This window comes from Heptranchias perlo, chromosome 29 (assembly GCF_035084215.1).
Source record: "Heptranchias perlo isolate sHepPer1 chromosome 29, sHepPer1.hap1, whole genome shotgun sequence".
NCBI lineage: Eukaryota > Metazoa > Chordata > Chondrichthyes > Hexanchiformes > Hexanchidae > Heptranchias > Heptranchias perlo.
In genome coordinates, this window is record NC_090353.1 from 15,514,871 (window position 1) to 15,532,926 (window position 18,056).

The following is an 18,056-nucleotide window of genomic DNA, read 5'->3' on the forward strand; positions in this document are numbered from 1 at the left end:
GCCTCTCTACCTCTCTCTCCTCCTTTAAGACCCTCCTTAAAACCTACCTTTTTGACCAAGCTTTTGGTCAGCTGTCCTAATACCTCCTTATGTGGCAAGGTGTCAAATTTTGTTTGATAACACTCCTGTAAAGCGCCTGGGGACGTTTTACTACGTTAAAGGTGCTATATAAATCCAAGTTGTTGTTGTTAAAGAGAAACTATGTACAGTGCAGTTTCCTAAAGGTTAATGGAGAAAGATCCTCCACCCTACTCCAGTGAGTCTGTGAAAGGAATTCCTGCAGATGGGTACACTAGTACCCACGCCTTACCAAGAATAACATTCATGCCATGCCAGCTGACTCAAAAAATAACATGTTTTTTCAAATACTGATGGTGATATTTTTAACATATTGAGTACTGGTTGAGCGAGTCGAATCTGGTTAGATGTTGAGTGTATGTGAAGTCTAGTTGAGTGGGCATGGGTCAAGTCGAGTGGGCGTGGGGCTGGTTGAGCAGGCATGGGTTTGCTTCAGTGAATGTGGGTCCAGTTCAGTGAACATAAGTCTGGTTGACTGCAGAGTGGGTCTAGTTGAATATAGAGTGCGTTGGATTGAATGTAGGATGGATCAGACTGCATGTAGAGTGGGTCCAGTTGAGTGGAGGCAGATCTAGTTGAGCGAGGGTGAGTCTGGTTCTGCAGGTACTGCTCTGTTTTATATATATTTTTTAAGGGTAGTTTCTTTACCCACTCTCTTTACCCAGAATGTGGAACTCGCTACCACAAGGAGTAGTTGAGGTGAATAGCATAGATGCATTTAAAGGGAAGCTAGATAAACACATGAGGGAGAAAGGAATAAAAGGAAATGCTATAAGATTAGATGAAGTAGGGAGGGAGGAGGCTCGTGTGGAGCATAAACACCGGCATGGACCTGTTGGGCCGAATGGCCTGTTTCTGTGCTGTACATTCTATGTAATTCTGTATAGTTTATTTTAGTATTTAAGTGTTAATGTTTCAGTAAGGGAATGGGACTGGTCCTATCCCGTTTTGGTGGGAGGAGGCCAGAGTTGAATAATGGAGATTAATTTGGGGATCAGGGAGTTTTTATACAGAACTTTTATGCAGGAGAATAAATGGATAGGGTACAGTCTATGATAGGGTAGATTGTACATGGGCTGTGGAAGGAGATTAAATTGTGTAGGATAATGCAGGAATTATTTTGCACACAGCAAGACCCCACAAACTGCAGTGAGATGAATGACCAGCTAATAATATGTTTTAGGAGGTACTGATTGAAGGAGGAATGTTGGCCAGAACACTGGTAGAACTCCCTAGTCTTCAAATAGTGCGATGGGATTTTTAACATCCAGCTGAACTAGCAGAACAGCCAGATGGCGCCTCAGTTTAACAGCTCACCCAAAAGACGGCACCTCTGTCACTGCATCACTCCTTCAGTACTAAACTGAAGTGTCAGCCTAGATTATGGTGCTCAACTCTCGGTGTGGGACTTGAACCCACAACCTTCTGACTGAGTGACAAGAGAGCTGCTAAATGAGCCAAACTGGCAGTAATTTAATAGTGTGGAAGTGTTCTCAAGTTTGAAGAATTTTTTGAAATTAAAAGATTAAATGAAAAAATGATCAAATCTGCGCTGCTTTTTTGTGAAGTTCATTTGTAAAGCACTGTACTTGGGAAGTCACTGTGTGGTTTGCAGTTTTGTAATGTGGCCACTAGGTGGGCCAATAGTCTTTGTATTTATCCAATTTCCCACACTTGTCAGCACTAATAGCCCATCGTTATGTACTCACTAGACAGAGGTTGCTCTGCCTCCCTCAGTAGCTCAGTGAGTGAACACACTGCCCAGTCTGGAACTGAAACAGACTGACCAGAACGGTACCAGTTCAAACTTGGCTCATGCTGGGGCTCAGTTTTCTGGATATCTTGCCCAAGGGGCCATTCTACCTGTGTGAGCCTAGACAGTGAGTGTTCCCAGACTATTCTGGGAGTATCACAATCAAGCCCGGCCCTGCCCTCGCACAATTATTACAACTCAAGCCCACTCCCAGATGTCTTTGTCTGATGCCCAAAGCAACATGTCCACCTCCACATGCGAGCTGCTGCTTCCTAATCAGCGAAACGTGACTTTGTGCACGTGGTAATTTGGGATAGTGTGCCCCAGGTGGACAATGAACCCTTTTATTGCTACTTGATAGCACATAGCAGTTCTATTAGGCCTCACACCATGGCAGTGGGCGGGAGGAGGCGCCCAGTGTTGCTAAGGTCATATGATGTACTTTCCTCATTTACATGCCATTACAGTACACCGTCCATGTGTGGCGGGAGTATTATGCATTCGTTTCCAGAGCGACGAGATTTCTGACAGGGACGGAACCCCGGTGGGTCTGGGTCTGGCCCCCCACACTGCCAGTGCAGTGCAAAACTATCCTCCCAAGCCCCAAGAACTTCAGAGCCTCTGATCTCAAAACCAACATGCTGGGTTTTAAATAGATGTGTGGCATTTTTAAAAAAACTATTTTAAACTAAGAAACACAGTAAGGAAACCACAAATGCAATATTGCAATTCTTCTGTCGCATCACCTGCTACGCACACACAAGTGGACTTTCCAACAGGAGTCACTGAATAATGATCAGGAGCGGGAACCGTGGCTGATTTCCTTCCTCCACCCTGACACACCACTGAGACCAACTGTAGTGCCCTAAATGCTGCCCTCCAAAGATCAGCTAACTCAGCATAGACTAGGGATCGCACGTTCCTAGTCGGAATGGCTCAGTACCCCACTGGGTGGGTGTGTATATTCAGCCTTTCTGTGTGTGTGTGTGCTACCCACTTCCAGGCTGTGGAAAGCTTACACAAGACAAAAATGTTCGTGAGGTCCAAATTTAAAAGCACGTGCATGGGGAAAATTAGAGCAAAACAATTTTCCTCTTCCTCATATTTTCAATGCTTTACTTTCCCCTTTCAGGTGCTAGATCCTGTCGTCTTGCCTCTGCACTTGCTGTTTTAGTTAGGATGCCAAGGGTACACTCGTCATGGTTACCATTAATGCCTCTTCATGCCTGGCCAGTTGGAGGTTCTGCTTCTGTGTGGCGCCCCCCCCCTGCTCCCCCCTCCCCACCACACACGTGAAATGAGAGATCGTTTTATTAAATACTCAGAGTCGCGGCGATGGAGAGAGGGAGGGGAAAAAATCAGTCGCGGTCTCCTCATCTAATCATTATCCAGTCCAACAGTCGGGTCAGGACAGGACCAGGCTCAGCTATGGTGACCCAACACAATCAAACCTCCTGCAGACTCTGTTTCAGCTCAGACAGGGAGAATGGGCACCTGGGTGAGGCACTGGAGAGAGCCTGGTGCCCACGCAGCAAAACTCCAGCAAAAGCCGGCTGGGGAGGGGGGGAGGAGGAGGAGGAGGAGAGTAAACTGGTGGGTTAAAAAAAAACTGCCAAAGAACAGATGAATTTTACTCTCTAATTTCACTCCTTTTTTTTAAACAGGAAACTGCAGCACAGTAACCTTGTGAAATTGTTGGGAGTTATAGTGGACAATGGACTCTATATCGTGACTGAGTTCATGGGCAAGGTACGACGCTGTTTTAAACCCTCACTTTCTCTGCATTTCTCTATCCATCACCCCCAAGGTCCCCCATCAGCCAATAGATTTATGACATAGATACTGGGCCATGTATTCAACTCATTGTAACATTGCAGCCTTTTACCATGCTTTCGTCACACACTGACACAGAAACTATTACAGTAATATATCTACTGAAACATCAGGAATGGATTTATTATTGCAGTGGTAGCCTCGAGCAGGAGTAGGCCATTTGGCCCCTCGATCCTGCTCCGCCATTCAATAAGATCATGGCTGATCTTTTACCTCAACTCCATTTCCCGCCCTATCCCCATATCCTTTGATTCCCTTAGTGTCCAAATATCCATCGATCTCAGTCTTGAATATACTCAACGACTGAGCATTCACAGCCCTCTGGGGTAGAGAATTCCAAAGGTTGACAACCCTCTGAGTAAATAAATTTTTCCTCATCTCAGTCCTAAATGGCCAACCCCTTATCCTGAGACTATGACCCCTAGTTCTGGACTCTCCTGCCAGGGGAAACAGCCTCTCAGCATCTACCCTGTCAAGCCCTCTAAGAATTTTATACATTTCAATGAGATCACCTCTCATTCTTTTAAACTCCAGAGAGTAAAGGCCCATTCTACTCAATCTCTCCTCATATGACAACCCTCTCATCCCATGAATTAATCTAGTGAACCTTCGTTGCACCCCTTCTAAGGCAAGTATATCCTTCCTTAGGTAAAGAGACCAAAACTGTACACAGTACTCCAGGTGTGGTCTCAACAAAGCCCTGTATAATTGCAGCAAGACTTCCTTACTCTTTTACTCCAATCCCCTTGTAATAAAGGGCAACATACCATTTGCTTTCCTAATTGCTTGTTGTACCTGCATATTAACTTACTGTGATTCGTGTACAGGGACACCCAAACCCCTCTGAATACCAACATTTACTAGTCTCTAACCTTTTAAAAAATATTCTGCTTCAGCATCTGTAAACGTCCTGTTCTCTGTCCTTTCAAGGGTAACCTCGTCAACTATTTGAGAACGAGAGGAAGATCGGTCGTCACATTGAAGCAGCTGATCCAGTTCGGGCTGTGAGTTCCAAATACTTTTCTGTTACACTTTCCCTGCTCACCCACTGTTCTCTCTTCCTCTGCAGAGGGGAATGGTTCGTGCCAGGTCCAGTTCCGCGAGCACCCACCACCCACAGGTCCCTCGCCCAAACCCCACGGAGCAGGAACAGAGGCAGGTCCAAGGCCCACTCCATGTGCTATTGATAAGAGTCTGGCAAGTGGGAGGCAGCAAGCACTAAACTTGGGAATTGGGCAAAATGGTGAAACTCCTGCATGTGGGCTGTTAATACAAATGCACAGAATTTGCATAAGATATTGGTTGGGCGACAGTTGGAGATAGTGTGTACAGATCGGAGCCTTCCGTTATAGCAAGGATATTGGAGCCATGGAAAGAGTTCAGTGAAGAATCACTAAAAAGAAAAAAGACTTGCATTTATTTAGTGCCTTTCAGGACGTCCCAAAGCACTTTACAACCAATTAAGCACTTTTGAGGTATAGTGACTGTTGTAAAGTAGCAAATGCAGCAGCCAATTTGCACACAGCAAGGACCCACAAACAGCAATAAGATAAATGATCAGATAATCTGTATTTAGTGATGTTGGTTGAGGGATAAATATTGGCCAGAACACCACATGCAGGAGTTTCACCATTTTGCCCAATTCCCAAGTTTAGTGCTTGCTGCCTCCCACTTGCCAGACTCTTATCAATAGCACATGGAGTGGGCCTTAGACCTGCCTCTGTTCCTGCTCCGTGGGGTTTGGGCAAGGGACCGGTAGGTGTTGGGTGCTTGCAGAACTGTACCTTCTTTGAATAGTGCTATGCGAATCTATTACACCTACCTGAGAGGGCAGACGGAACCTTGGTTTAATATTTCATCCGAAAGATGGCACCTCCAACAGTGCAGCACTCCCTCAGTACTGCATTGAAGTATCACCCTAGATTTTGTGCTCAAGTCCCTGGAGTAGGACTTGAACCTACAGCCTTCTGACTCAGAGGCATGAGTTCTACGAACTAAGCCACTGCTGACACCTGCACTGTATTGACAAAAGGAACCATTGTACTGGCCTCAAATGATCCTAGCCCTCTGGGGATGCTCAATCCAGGTAGCTCCTTGTCTACAGGGAGAAGGTCCTTTACCTACTCAACTAGGGATTAGTGACTCTTAATTTGTCTAAATAGTGAGGTGAATGGACTGCAATCTGCAAGTCAGGCAGTTGTCAAATGTTATTTGGTTAACACTGCCGTCTGCTTATTCCAGCTAATTATCACTAATGACCGATTAATGATTGCTTTATTGCAATCCACTTTGGGAATTAGGACTTGGTATTTGAAGAGTAAAGTTACAATTTAGTGAAAGGTGTGATACGGACTCCAATGCTCGCCAGCCTTCTCTAGTGTGTTTCTAAAAACCCATTCTTCCCCTAATGCATGTGCAGTTTATATCGCAGGGTCTATCCCACAGCACCAGTCCCAAAGAGAAACAGAGAAGTCAGGCAGCATAGAATCATAGAATGATACAGGAGGCCATTCGGCCCATCATGACTGTGCAGTTTCTTTGAAGAAACTATCCAATTAGTCCCACTCCCCTGCTCTTTCCTCCTGGGCCTGCAAAATTTTCCCCCTCAAGTATTTATCCAATTCCCCTTTGAAAGTTATTATTGAATCTGCTTTCACCACCCTTTCAGGCAGTGTATTCCAGATCATAACAACTCGATGCATACATTTTTTTCCTCATGTTGCCTCTGGTTCTTTTTCCGATCACCTTAAATCTGTGTCCTCTGGTTACTGACCCTTCTGCCACAGAAACAGTTTCTCCTTATTTACTCTGTCAAAACCGTTCATGATTTTGAACACCTCTATCAAATCTCCCCTTAACCTTCTCTGTTCTAAGGAGAACAACCTCAGCTTCTCCATATAACTGAAGTCCCTCATCTCTGGCACCATTCTAGTAAATCTCTTCTGCACCCTCTCTAAGGCCTTGACATCCTTCCTAAAGTGTGGTGCCCAGAATTGGCCAGAATACTCCAGCTGGGGCCAAACCAGTGTTGTACAAAGGTTTAGCATAACTTCCTTGCTTTTGTACTCTGTGCCTCTATTTATAAAGCCAAGGGTCCCATATGCCTTTTTAGCAGCCTTCTCAACTTGTCCTACTACCTTCAAAGGTGTGTGCACATACACCCACAGGTCTCACAGTTCTACATTCCCTTTAAAATTGTACAATTTAGTTTATATTGCCTCTCCTCATTCATCCTACCAAAATGAACCATTTCACACTTCTCTGCATTAAATTTCATCTTCCATGTGTCTGCCCATTTCACCAGTCTGTTCATGTCCTCCTGAAGTCTGTTACTATCCTCCTCACTGTTTACTACATTTCCGAGTTTCGTGTCATCTGCAAACTTTGAAATTATACCCTGTATACCCTAGTCCAGGTCATTAATATATATCAAAAAGAGCATTTATTAACCCATATTTTTCCAAGTGCCAACTAATTTTGTCCCAGATTATTGTCTCCAAAGTTTCCCCACCACCAACATTAGGCTGACTGGCCTGTAGTTGCCGGGTTTATCGCTTGCCCCTTTTTTGAACAGGGGTGTAACATTTGTAATCCTCCAGTCCTCCGGCACTGCTCCCATATCTAAGGAGGATTGGAAGATTGTGGCCAGAGCCTCCGCAATTTCCACCCTTACTTCCCTCAGCAACCCAGGATGGATCACATCCGGACTGAGATGGGATGAGCGCTGCCAATCTTTTAAGTACATCCACTTTATCTATTTTTATCCTATCCAATTTCTCTTCTTCCTTCTTCTTTGCTGTGATGTGGAGATGCCGGTGATGGACTGGGGTTGACAATTGTAAACAATTTTACAACACCAAGTTATAGTCCAGCAATTTTATTTTAAATTCACAAGCTTTCGGAGGCTACCTCCTTCCTCAGGTGAACGATGTGGAAATGAAATCCTCGAAAATGGAGGATTTTTTGCTGTGACATTAGCAAATCCTCTTCTTTAGGGAAGACAGATGCAAAGTACTTATTTAGTAACTCGGCCACAAGCTCTGCCTCCACAAGAAGATCTTCTTTTTGGTCTCTAATTGGTCCCACCCTTCCTTTGACTACTGTTTTACTATTTATATTTTTATAAAAAGACTTTTGGGTTCCCTTTTTGTTACCCGCTAATCTATTCTCATACACTCCCTTTGCTCTTATTTCCTTTTTCAGTTCTCCTCTGTACTTTTTGTATTCAGCTTGGTTCTCTACTGAATTATGAACTTGACATTTGTCATAAGGCTCCTTTCTCTGTTTCAATTTAATCTCTATATTTTAGTCATCCAGAGAGCTCTAATTTTGGATGCCTTTCTTTTCCCCCTCATGGGAATGTGTCTACTCTGTACCCGAACCATCTCCTCCTTGAAGGCCTCCCATTGTTCGATTACTGTTTTGTCTACCAAGCTTTGATTCCAATCCATTTGAGCAAGATCCCTTTTTAACTCACTGAAATTTGCCCTCCTCCAGTTAAGCACTTTCAAATTTGATTGTTCCTTGTCCTTTTCCATAACTATTCTAAACCTAATGATAGTATGATCACCGTTCCCCAAATGCTCCCCCACTGAAACATACTTGCCCCACTTCATTTCCCAGAACTCGATCCAGCACTGCTTCCTTCCTCGTTGGGCTGGAAACACACTGTCCAAGAAAGTTCTATTATACACATTTCAGGAATTCCTCCCCCTCTTTGCCCTTTACACTGCTACTGTCCCAGTCTATACTGTCCCCCATTATCACTACTCTAATGTTCTTGCATCTTTCTGTAATTTGTCTGCAAATTTGCTCCTCTATTTCCTTCCCACTATTTGGTGGCCTATAGTATACACCCAGTAGCGTAACAGCTCCTCTATTGTTCCTTAATTCTAACCAAATAGATTCTGTCTTTGACTCTTCAATTGCATCATGCCTTTCTACTGCTTTAATAGTTTCTTTGATCAATACTGCCACCCTGCCACTGCCACCCACCTTTCTTTCCTTCCTATCTTTCCTGAATACCTTGTAGCCGGGAATATTAAGTGCCCAATCCTCCCCTTCTTTGAGCTAGGTCTCTGCTCTTTCAAAACTGAGATGAGGAGAAACTTCTTCACTCAGAGGGTAGTAGGTCTGTGGAATTTGCTGCCCCAGGAAGCTGTGGAAGCTACATCATTAAATAAATTTAAAACAGAAATAGACAGTTTCCTAGAAGTAAAGGGAATTAGGAGTTACGGGGAGCGGGCAGGAAATTGGACATGAATTTAGATTTGAGGTTAGGATCAGATCAGCCATGATCTTATTGAATGGCGGAGCAGGCTCGAGGGGCCGATTGGCCTACTCCTGCTCCTATTTCTTATGTTCTTATGTTCTTATTATACCATAGTCCCATGTGGAAATTTGTGCCTGCAGCTCACCAACCTTATTTACCACGCTCCGTGCATTGACGCACATGCACTCCAAACCCATCTTAGTCTGCTTCACATTTCCCCAGAGTAGGCCTGTAAGGGGAGGCTGAGGGTCAGCTCGCAGAGGTCGAGGGTCAGCCTACAGAGGTCGAAGGACAGCCTACGGAGGTCAAGGGTCAGCCCACGGAGGTGGCCGTTTACTCAGCTGGCTCTGGTGGCACGGCGCAGTGACAAATTGTAATTTTCTTATGAACCCCTCCCTCAATTTCCTCCTCGTCCCCTCTCTAGAAGGCAGAGAACATCACTCGAGAAAGGGTCAATGGGGCTCTGCCTCCCTCCTTCCGTAACTCACCAAGTATCCATTCATCATGTGGGAGCCCAGACAGTCAGCAGGTTATTTAACCACGGGGTGATCACAGCCTGTGCTGATCCTGTCTCTTTCCTGCCTCCCACACCTCATCATTCATATACGCACCCGTTCCAGCAGGAGTTAATGGATAGCAGTCTAGGAACAAGAGACCTGATTGATATCCCCCCCTCCGCCTCCTTCCTTAACTCATGGGCACTGAGGCCAATTGTAGCACCCCTGACTCAGCTCTGGCTGTAGTCAACCAAATCAGCACAGACCAGGAATCCAACCTGGACCTCCTGGTTTGTATAGTTCAGAACCGCACCAAACGGTCCTTTTAACCAACAGAACTATCAGGTAGTGTCACAGATTGGCCTCTAACCCTCTTGTACAGCCTCACAAGCCCCAGTTCTGCTTCTCCTCTCGCCTCGCTGGAAGCTGCCTTCAGTAATTGAAATGTGTGTTTTCTTTTTTTGTGACTCTCCCCGTCCTCCCTGTTTCCAGTGATGTCTGCGAGGGGATGGAGTATCTGGAATCGAAAAAGCTTGTTCACCGAGACTTGGCAGCCCGGAACATTCTGATTTCGGATGAAAATATCGCCAAAGTGAGCGACTTCGGACTGGCCAAAGGGGCATCCAGCACTCAGGACCGAGCAAAGCTGCCAGTGAAGTGGACAGCACCAGAGGCACTGAGACAGCATGTAAGGGCAGGAGAGCCAGTTCTTATTTGAAGGATGCAGATTGAACTGTGGGCTTCATGGGGCTTCCCCGTTACACATGGTTATAGGAAGACTTTGTGATAATCAGCCATGATCTTGTCAGTAAAGGAGTAGCTTCTATTTTGGACATTTTTTCCCGTCCACTTATGTCCCCTCTCCTGGGCATTGACCACCCTCTGGTACCTTACCCCACTAACCATCCTTCACATCTGAGTGTTGGCAGAATATTGGGCCATAAGGGAGCATTACTGCCAAGCCCCATCCTGTTCTCACCTGACATCCATACACACGTACATACATATGCACACACACATGTGCACATATACACACACATACATACACACGCACATGCATATACACGCATACACCCACGCGCACACACACACACACACACACATCCCCATGCACGCGCACAAACACAATCACGCGCACACTCTCCAGGACTCCTGGGTGAGATACAGCAGGGCAGGCAGTGCCCATGGAACCACACCCCAGTGCATTTCAGTGCCTTCAGGAGAGAGGCAAAGAAAATTGTTAGGCACCCCATTCCAGTCTCGTACACATCACCGAGCTGCACCTTACTCCTAAGTGGATAAACTTGTTTAGAGGCTAAAAAAAACCTTGGCAATAGTCACCGAGAAAATTCCTCCTGTAGCACAGCAGCTGGGGGGCACAATACTGACACTTCAATTTACAATCATTATACCTCAATCTCTTCAAACCTGCCAGAATCCTTTCAGCTGCCTTAGTCTAGGATTTCCTCTAAATTACAGTCAAACACGAGGTATTCTAACTCTTCCTCTGTACCTCTCCTATTCTTTCCGAAATGCACTCCACTTAACTATTGTGTGTGGATGGGATTGGCTTGGGCCGACACAGAGCAATTGGTCCGACAGCTGCCAGGGACCTTGGTAACTCAATCTCTTCCTCTGATTGAATTGGCCACTTAAACCCCGCAGGCCCTGCTACTTAAATGGCAGCCTGTCGCCAACTCATTGAGGGAGAGAGAGGGAGAGAAAGAATGGAGGACCAACTGGTTTATTTTCTGCAAAGAGTTAAGATTATTACACTCGTAATTGTCATGGGAGGGGGAGTGTCTAACAAGTTTCCTGATTCCTTCCAACAGAAATTCTCCACCAAATCGGATGTCTGGAGTTATGGAATTCTCCTGTGGGAGCTGTTTTCATACGGCCGGGCTCCCTATCCTAAGCTGGTGAGTGGTTCTGACCTGCCAATCACTGCTCAGATTTCATTAAGTGTTGCACAGGTCATAGTATCAAAACCACCGTCAAGTCATCGACAGGCCGTCCGTGATAGGACAAACAGTGGGCTCTGAGTTTTCCGCTAGTTACTGTATATCCCTCTCTACTTCTTGCCTAGAATTAGGCAGCACTAAACAGAATTTTCGTTAATTCAAAAATCAAATCTGTACAAAGTCCAATCATAAATCAAAAAAAAATCCACAGCCAGCCCATCAGCAGATGACTGCGAAAGAGAAAGACTGGGCCAGTGATTCAGGTAGAGACCCTTCGTCATAACAGATTCCTGCCCAAGTGGAATTCTTCATGTGTGGGCCTAGACAGTGAGTAGTAGTGAGGTGGCTGGCTAGTCAACTGTGGTGGGCATCACAGCCACGCCTCACCAGATGCCCTAGATATTGAGCAGGAATGGGAATCCCGGCTAATTTTATCCATCCCACCCCCACGGCTCCATAATCCAGGAGCACTTGTGGACTGAGATCAGCAACTCAGCGCAGATTAGGTCGTTTACACCCACGAGTAAATCTGACAGCAAAACCTCATTCTCGAATCCCATTCTAGAATCTTTACATACCAGTGAAAACCCATTTTCTTTTAAATGGCAGAGATTTTCAGTGTCTAATACTCTCACTGTAGAGGGCCCCGGGTCACGTGACTCCAGTTTGGCTTCCAACGGTTCCAAAGTCATGGCCGTCATTTTAATCGATGAAACTGCTCTGAGAAACACAGGGCCCAACCCATCAACAACACTGCAAACAACCTGAGGGTACTTTGATCAAAAACAAACACCCAGACTATCCCTCCTTATTAAGGAAATCCATTGGCACAATGATTATTTTTGAGTGGTCAGACTAGGTCCTGTAGTCACATGAGGGTCTCCAACTTCTGCCAAGTCCAGAACCAGGGCAGGGCTGGGTTGGAAAGGGGTGGGGCAAGCAGGGGTGGTACAGGGGCAGGGCATGTGGGAGTGGAATAAGGGGAGGGGCTGGTGTAGGAGCAGGGCAGGCATGGATAGGACGGAGCAGGGCAGGGGGTGGGACGGGAAGGGGCAGGAGGTAAGATGAGACATGAGGTTTGGGGCTTGTTTAGCAGCTGGTGAAAATTCAATTAAAGTTTAAATAACAAATGGCTTCTCATCACGAGGCACGGGAGCAAATTGGAAAAATGGGCCAATATTCAAAAAACCCCAGGTTGGAAGCCCCGAATTTAACCTAACCGCCTGGCAGGAACAAGGCCAGTTCAAGTCAAATACCCGGTTTTACACTGCATTGACTTCAATGGAGCATAAAATCGGGCAGGGTTTAAACGGGGTATTCGACACAAACTCGCCCAGTTCCTGCCAAGTGGGTCAGGTTAAAATCGGGGCTTAAAGTGTCAGTTTACATTTTAGAAATTCTCAGGATACCCGTTAAATCCCCTCTTTCTCCAGAAGTATATTTTGGGGGAGATTTACTCTGTGTGCAATGAAACTGTAAACCTCTTTATATAGCCGAACTGTCTTATACAAGAGGGGGTGACATTAGATTTCACTATTGCTTTTTTTACAGGAGTGCATTCCTTCCTGAACTCCGCCCCTACCAAAAATATACTGGACACTGCAATGATCGAAGGGGAGTTGATGTTTCGAGTGTACCCCTTTGATGAAGGGTCTCCACACAAAACTTTGACCTCGCTTTTCTCTTTCAGATGCTGACAGACCTGCTGTGCGTTTGCAGCATTTTCTGTTTTCATTTCAGATTTGTATCATTTGCGCTTTTCATCTCTACCAGAAGAGTCAGGCAGACAAAAAGCATTTAACCAAAAAAAAGAAGTTTACACAGCATTCCCTCCCACCCCTATTTCAGGCCATGTACTCTGTGTCGAAATTATAACTGGTTGCTGATGACCCCTGAGCCATTAAAGGGTTAAAAACCTGCTCTGAACGTGCTTGACCTTTTCTGGCTCGTTTACCGCCTGCTCTTGTCTCAAGATGCCCTTGGCAGCGCTGTTGCCGTGGAAATAAAACTTCCTGCCCGTAATCCTCCATTATCCCCCTCTCTTTATCCTCATGTGACACTTAATTACTTGCTAGATTGGAACAGCTCCTTCCAGAGTCACAACTAGAGTTTAACACATTACGCAGATCTGGTCACGCTGGAATGACAGAGCTTTCAGGAGGCTTTCCCGCCTGACTGCTGCCACAGAACATTTATTTCTTGTAATCTTTAAATTGAGGGCATTTCTCATTGGCTCCTTCCGCCCTAATGTGTACATTAATGTATAACTAAGGACATTCTGGTTGGCTCCTTCCTCCAAAAAATCTTTCCCTGTTAAATTAAAGGAGTTGAAATGAGTATCTGATAGCAGGCAAATTCGATTATCTTCAGGAGATGGTGCATGTAGCAGATATTTCTTTGATCGTTCTTACTGAGAAAATGCTGCGATTGAAATGTTCACTGGTTTGGTATTTTGTATCCTTAATTAGAACTAGATGCTGATAGTAGATCATTACTGCGATATAATAGAGCCTGGGTATTAAACTTACAGAATTTACAGTCAGCTGGTGATTTGTGTGTGTGTGTGATAAAATTAAGCAGTTTCATTTAAGTGCATATTGCGATGTGATTGGCTTTATTATTATTGCAGTGTGTAAACTTTCTACAGGTTTATTTCTTCAAGCATTTTGCTACACAATTTGTGTTTTAATGGATCGGGGAGGTGGGGGGGGGGAGGGGTTGTGAGGAGAAGCCCCAAATGATTTTGGTGCCCAGACCCCAAGAATTCTTAATTCAGCTTTGCAAAAATGGGACAGGCTTTTTGGGCCTAATGGCCTTTTCCTGCCCCAAAATATTTGTATGTTCTTAATTCACTTCTGATCATTGTATCCCGCGGCAGCGTCGAACTCCTGTGCTGATCCTGACTTTAAAGCCTGTTTTGTGGATACAAAACTGGGTTCCAGGCTGCCCCTGAATTGCCAGTAATTATCGCTCTTTCTGTTTCCTTGCAGTCACTGACAGACATGGCTGACAGAGTGGAGAAGGGGTATCGGATGGAATCTCCGGATAAGTGTCCCGCCTCGGTGTACGACATGATGAAATCGTGCTGGGAGCACGATCCCGGCAAACGTCCCACCTTTAAAAAACTCAAGGACAAACTGGAAAAAGAAGGACGGAAATCTGATTATGTTTGAAGCAAAGACAGTTTGAAAAGCAGCTCAGGATCAGGTTCAAATAGCCTCAAAGTCACTTATTGAACTAACGTTCTGAGGTGGATCATTTCTAGGATCTTGTGGTTGAAGTTAAAAGCAGTATTGGGTGAAGAAGTACTGATTATATATAAAGAGATGAAAGGAAGACCCCCTCAGTTTCCTGCTGGATTCTGCTATTCACAGTCTGATGGTCCATATTTAACTCACCCCCTTCTTTTCAGTGTCCCTTCACAGCCCAACTGAGCTGGCCTCTGTAGGTTGTGTTAACTCACATAAGAGATTAGACATTGACGCGCCCGTTTGGCGGAATCGTGGGGAGGGGATTTATACCGGGTCAGATCAACATCAGCTTTCACTCCTGGTGAAGTAATTTCACCAAAGACACAGGGGACACAACCACACCAGCCCGTTCCCATCAGCACCCCACCAGCCCGTTCCCATCAGCACCCCACCAGCCCGTCCCCATCAGCACCCCACCAGCCTGTTCCCATCAGCACCCCACCAGCCTGTTCCCATCAGCACCCCACCAGCCCGTTCCCATCAGCACCCCACCAGCCCGTTCCCATCAGCACCCCACCAGCCCGTTCCCATCAGCACCCCACCAGCCCGTCCCCATCAGCACCCCACCAGCCCGTCCCCATCAGCACCCCACCAGCCCGTCCCCATCAGCACCCCACCAGCCCGTCCCCATCAGCACCCCACCAGCCCGTCCCCATCAGCACCCCACCAGCCCGTCCCCATCAGCACCCCACCAGCCCGTCCCCATCAGCACCCCACCAGCCCGTCCCCATCAGCACCCCACCAGCCCGTCCCCATCAGCACCCCACCAGCCCGTCCCCATCAGCACCCCACCAGCCCGTCCCCATCAGCACCCCACCAGCCCGTCCCCATCAGCACCCCACCAGCCCGTCCCCATCAGCACCCCACCAGCCCGTCCCCATCAGCACCCCACCAGCCCGTCCCCATCAGCACCCCACCAGCCCGTCCCCATCAGCACCCCACCAGCCCGTCCCCATCAGCACCCCACCAGCCCGTCCCCATCAGCACCCCACCAGCCCGTCCCCATCAGCACCCCACCAGCCCGTCCCCATCAGCACCCCACCAGCCCGTCCCCATCAGCACCCCACCAGCCCGTCCCCATCAGCACCCCACCAGCCCGTCCCCATCAGCACCCCACCAGCCAGTTCTCATCGCATAGGGACTGATGGACTGAATGGCCTTCTCTCATTCCATGCTTTGTTTTTCCTACATTACAACAGTGACTACACTTCAAAAGCTCTTAAATTGGCTGTAAGGCGCATTGGGATGTCCTGAGGTCATGAAAGGCGCTATAGAAATGCAAGTCCTTTTTTTTATGTTCTTTATTTACTTGTTACAAAGTCTCTACGCTTCGTAGCTCCTACTGATCAGTGGGGCAGATTTGTACCTCAATGGACACAAACGCCTGCTGCACACAAACCTGCTCAATATCTTATTAAATGTTGATGTGATTGTGCATCCCTGTGTTTACAATAAATTAAGACTTTTTTTTAACTGAGATATTTGGACTTGGTTAGCGCATATTGTAGAGGGAGCTTATTGTGTATCTAGCCCAGTGGTACTCGTGGTATGGCCCCCTTGGGCTGTTTATAGGGTCGCCAACCCTCCCCGATAGGCCTAGAGTTTCCAGCAATTAAAGATTCATCTCTAGCACACTGCTGCAAGCAAAAGCCAGGAAGAAAAGTCACAGAGGCCTTAAAAAAAATTGTGTGTATTTTTCATTTTCGTTTATTAGTTCTAAAAATATTGGCGAAAGATTTTAAAAAGGCGGTTTGACTGGGCGAGGTGATTGGAGATGGGAGGTCATGTGATTAAACCTCCAGGCATACGTCCAACCAGAGGTGGCAACCCCAGCTGTTTACCTGCCCATCGCCTTAGCAAACTGCCTGCTTCATCTGCCTCTGGGGCCTGTACTCAAGGCTGTGGAATGTAGATCAAATCGGGCCTCAGCCTCAGGGCTGCCACCCCTCCAGCAAAAGAAGGTAAAGGGGAAGCTTTTAGAAGGTGGGGCTTTCCCAGTTCCCACACATTGAGTGCAGGGGCCCGACTAAAATACATCTATCGGGCCTGTCATTCAATTTCTCTCCGTGTGGGGAAGGTCCACTTGTTAACTGGTCCTGGCTGTGATGACCCCCATGGTTAAAGTGTCAAGACTACTGTCCAGGCTCTCACAGGACTGAGGTACCAGAGGGCAGCTGCCATCTATGGAACCTATGAGTCAGCACCTGCAGAAGAAGAGGGGTGGGGGTGGGGGTGGGGGGACGAGAAATTGTAATGAGTTTTAAATTTAACTTGTGTTTTTAAAGGAGTCCCGAATGTGAGACCTCTTGGAATGTCATTACGATAAATGGAGTTGTAGCCAGTCAGCTCTCCGCCACAGATGCCTTGCACCTGCCCTCTCGGGGGTTAGGCAATTTGGCCAATTGTTGCCGCTGCCTGATTTTCTCCACAAGGCCAATTCAGCACAGTAGCTTTGAAGCAAGTGCAAGATTGTGTCGGTGCATCTGTCCAAACTTTCCGTCTGGGATCTTAAATGCCTGGCATTTTCTCTGATAGGGGACCTTCGTACAGCCTGGCACTGTCAGAACCACAAGGGTCTCAGGGGCGGGGCCTCACCTCGCCTTAGGCCAGAAAAGATGGCGGATGGCAGCAACCGGCATTGCCGGAGGTGGCAGCCATTTTATTTACTTCAGGCAGCCCTTTGGAAAGCCAGTTTGTTTCTATATCGTTGCTGGTTCCAGGGGCAGTGCTGGAATTGAAATGGGGCAGAACCGGGCTGTCCCCAACTGGTACATCTTCTCAAGATTGATTGAACGACAGAGGTAGAAAATGCATTGCCTGGAGCTGATCCATGTTGACTTGCTTTAGGATAGCTACATCTGTTTGTAATTACCAGCTCTTAAATTCATTAACAGATTATATAATGCACACCAGAAGCGGCAAATCCAGGGAACATCCTGCAACTGATTTCTTGTTGAACCTTCGGTACTGATGTCACTGTCACTAATCCTGTTTGTGTCACACCGTGGGTGTGACCCCCGATCCCACGTTGGGTGTGACCCCCAATCCCACCGTGGGTGTGACCCCCAATCCCACGTTGGGTGTGACCCCCAATCCCACGTTGGGTGTGACCCCCAATCCCACCGTGGGTGTGACCCCGATCCCACGTTGGGTGTGACCCCCAATCCCACCGTGGGTGTGACCCCGATCCCACGTTGGGTGTGACCCCCAATCCCACAGTGGGTGTGACCCCGATCCCACGTTGGGTGTGACCCCCCTAGTCCCACGTTGGGTGTGACCCCCCAGTCCCATGTTGGGTGTGACCCCCCCAGTCCCACGTTGGGTGTGACCCCCCAGTCTCACGTTGGGTGTGACCCCCAGTCCCACATTGGGTGTGACTCCCAATCCCACCATGGGTGTGACACCAATCCC

At 47.0% G+C, this 18,056-nt stretch overlaps 1 protein-coding gene across 7 annotated transcripts in view; it reads left to right on the forward strand.

The window, feature by feature from the left end:
* matk (megakaryocyte-associated tyrosine kinase) overlaps positions 1-16,122 on the forward strand; it is a 72,088-nt gene extending 55,966 nt beyond the window's left edge. For all 7 annotated transcript variants that reach the window (XM_067968144.1, XM_067968143.1, XM_067968147.1 and 4 more), the window contains 5 exons: positions 3,496-3,580; positions 4,595-4,668; positions 9,926-10,121; positions 11,266-11,352; positions 14,385-16,122. In XM_067968144.1, the coding sequence (XP_067824245.1) occupies positions 3,496-3,580; positions 4,595-4,668; positions 9,926-10,121; positions 11,266-11,352; positions 14,385-14,567 (625 nt within the window). In that variant the 3' untranslated portion in view covers positions 14,568-16,122. The remainder of the gene's footprint in view (positions 1-3,495; positions 3,581-4,594; positions 4,669-9,925; positions 10,122-11,265; positions 11,353-14,384) is intronic.
* The last annotated feature ends 1,934 nt before the right edge of the window (positions 16,123-18,056 follow it).